A 2,456-nucleotide genomic window follows, 5' to 3' on the forward strand; every position below is an offset into this window, starting at 1 on the left:
CATGGTATGGAATGTCCCTTTGGCCAGTTTGGGTCAGCTGTCCTGGCTGTGCCCCCTCCCAGCTTCTTGTGCACCTCCAGCCTTCTCAGTCGGTAGAGCATGGGAAGCTGAAAAGTCCTTGGCTAGTGTAAGCACTACTTAGCAACAACTAAAACATCGGTGTGTTATCAACATTATTCTCATCCTAAATCCGAAACACAGCACTGTACCAGCTACTAGGAAGGAAATTAACTCTATCCCAGCCAAAACCAGGACATACACTTACTGAGCTCTTGGGATATTAAAACAAATGAAATGTGGATTTTCTTGCTGACTGCAGTTTTTGGTTTGTCTGCTAGGTTTTACTGGACCAAAGGATTACTTGGTCGGAGCAACGTGACTATTGAATGGCACATCCCTCATGGCACAGAGCCAGGTGTCTACAGGATACGGTACTTCGGGCACTACAAGAAAAAACTGTCTAACAGTCATGCTGTCTCTATTCCATTTGAAGGCACATCTTCAGTGTTTGAAATCACAGCTCTGTAGGTGATCTTGTTCATTAAAGGAATTGTTTATTTTGAGCTGTAGATTTGATACCTGTGATGTTCACAATGCACGCCTGGGAGTTTTTTTGTGGCATACATGACTCTATACATCATTGCTGTCCCTTGAGTGCTATTAGTCATCCTTTGCTGTGCAAAGCTTGACTTCCTGCAAAGTTTTGACTTTTACCTGCAATTCAGTCTCACTAGTCCAATGTATTCTCATTCAAGTGGTTCCCATCCTGGCCAGATCTCGTTGCAGTTGATTCTTATTGTAATCAAAGATGTAACTGTTTTTCTTTAGTCATTAAACAAGTGCTTATTGATTGTGAATAGACTCTCTCAGAGAGAATTAGTGCATAGCAGGAGCTAATCCAGACCATAAAATAGTCCATAAATTTGAGCCCAGTCCATAAAACTGGAAAAAGCTGCTGAATTCACAAAGCATCGGAAGAGAAGACTCCTCAATTGTGCTTGAAGTACAAAGCTGACCTTTTAGGATGGTAAAGGGATAAATAGCATAGATACTCATCAGAAAGGTTTGAATATTATTTCATTTAATCATTCTGGTTTAGGGCATTTGGAGGATTCATTCTCTGAGTTAAAAGCCACCATAGACTACGGGTGGTAGCGGGGCAACAGTGTCATATGAAGTGAATTGCACGTAGTTGTCCATAAATCAGTGGCCTCAGTTTCACAGGTGCCTGATGAGAGTGCCTGTACTGGGTCCTACCTCAGAAGTCTTGAGTAAGGAAAGGAAGGTCAGTCACTTGCAAAATAAAATATTGAAGCAGTTGGCAGTTATTTCTTGCTAGACTGTGTTATTCTCTTTCACAAAAGTCACTTTTGAACTGACCAGTGTGCCAGGTGCGCTCAGTGCTGCCCACCACGTGTGGATTTGTGTCATTTCAAGGGGATGCTGGGCAAGTTTTTGGAAGAGAAGCCCTCTGAAAGCTCTCAGATAATTACAAGTGGTCAAGAAACTACAGATGGGCTGGAGGCCACCAAGTCCCTGGAAGGACTACATATGTTTGCTCTGATTTTATGACCTGAAGACATCATGCATCTGTGGCATGGTCCAGAGGCAGGATGCTGGGTGAGAAAGACTTTGGGGCTGACTTTGTCCACTCTTGCTGTCCTTGTGCTAAGCTCCCGCCCAGCCATCCAACCACAGCACAGGGCAGCAGATGGCATTTTAACCTCTAAATATCACTTTGGGACACATCAAAAAGATCAAAAATAAGGATGCTTACATGTGCCAGAGGTTGTTTCAATAGGAGGGTGTCATGGGAGGGCACTGGGGTTACACCAGGGGCATATGCAGGATGGAGATTTTGGGAGGGACCTGTTAGTGAAGGATAACCTGCAGCTGCTAGCAAAAGGTGACTGATGTCCAACCAGAGCGGGGTTGGATTTCATTGCAATAAGTTTGTATTTCAGGTACTGCAGATGGAAATCAGTAAGAATTGAACTTACGAATTAAAGCTATGGGTGAGACAGCTCTGAACAAACCTCAGCCTGCTTCATTTTAGCAACAGGAAGAACACAAGGTGAGCAGGCTCTGGCTGGATGAAGGGCTGCCCAGAGCTGATGGCTAAAGCCTGAATAACCTACGGTAGGTCACCAGAAGGGCTCATGGTGCCCCTCCAACCCATGTGAAAGATCAGTGGAGGGTTTCATCAAAGCACAGAATTAAGATACCATTGAAGGGGCAGAAGGACAGTCCCAAAACCTGTTGGCTGAAAGGGTTTCAACACAGAAAGGTCCCCAGGAAGGTAGAGGATTTTCTCCTGGAGGTTTCAGGAGCTGGCTGGACAAAGCCATGACCACCTTGGCCCAGTGCTGGTGGCAAGTCCCTCCTGAGGTGCCTCCCACCAGTGCTGCCATGGGGTGCCGTAAGCAGGGATGGCTCTGCAGTCCTCAAGTCTCTTC

General features: G+C 45.4%; 1 protein-coding gene across 1 annotated transcript in view; it reads left to right on the plus strand.

The window, feature by feature from the left end:
* The window catches only part of LOC103895508 (putative neutral ceramidase C), a 22,052-nt gene extending 21,524 nt beyond the window's left edge, over nt 1-528 (plus strand). The window contains exon 20 of the mRNA XM_009275102.1: nt 339-528. Within this exon, the coding sequence (XP_009273377.1) occupies nt 339-528 (190 nt within the window). The remainder of the gene's footprint in view (nt 1-338) is intronic.
* The last annotated feature ends 1,928 nt before the right edge of the window (nt 529-2,456 follow it).

The sequence above is a fragment of the Aptenodytes forsteri genome, unplaced genomic scaffold, assembly GCF_000699145.1.
Source record: "Aptenodytes forsteri isolate BGI_AS27 unplaced genomic scaffold, ASM69914v1 Scaffold320, whole genome shotgun sequence".
In the NCBI taxonomy this organism is placed as follows: Eukaryota; Metazoa; Chordata; class Aves; order Sphenisciformes; family Spheniscidae; genus Aptenodytes; species Aptenodytes forsteri.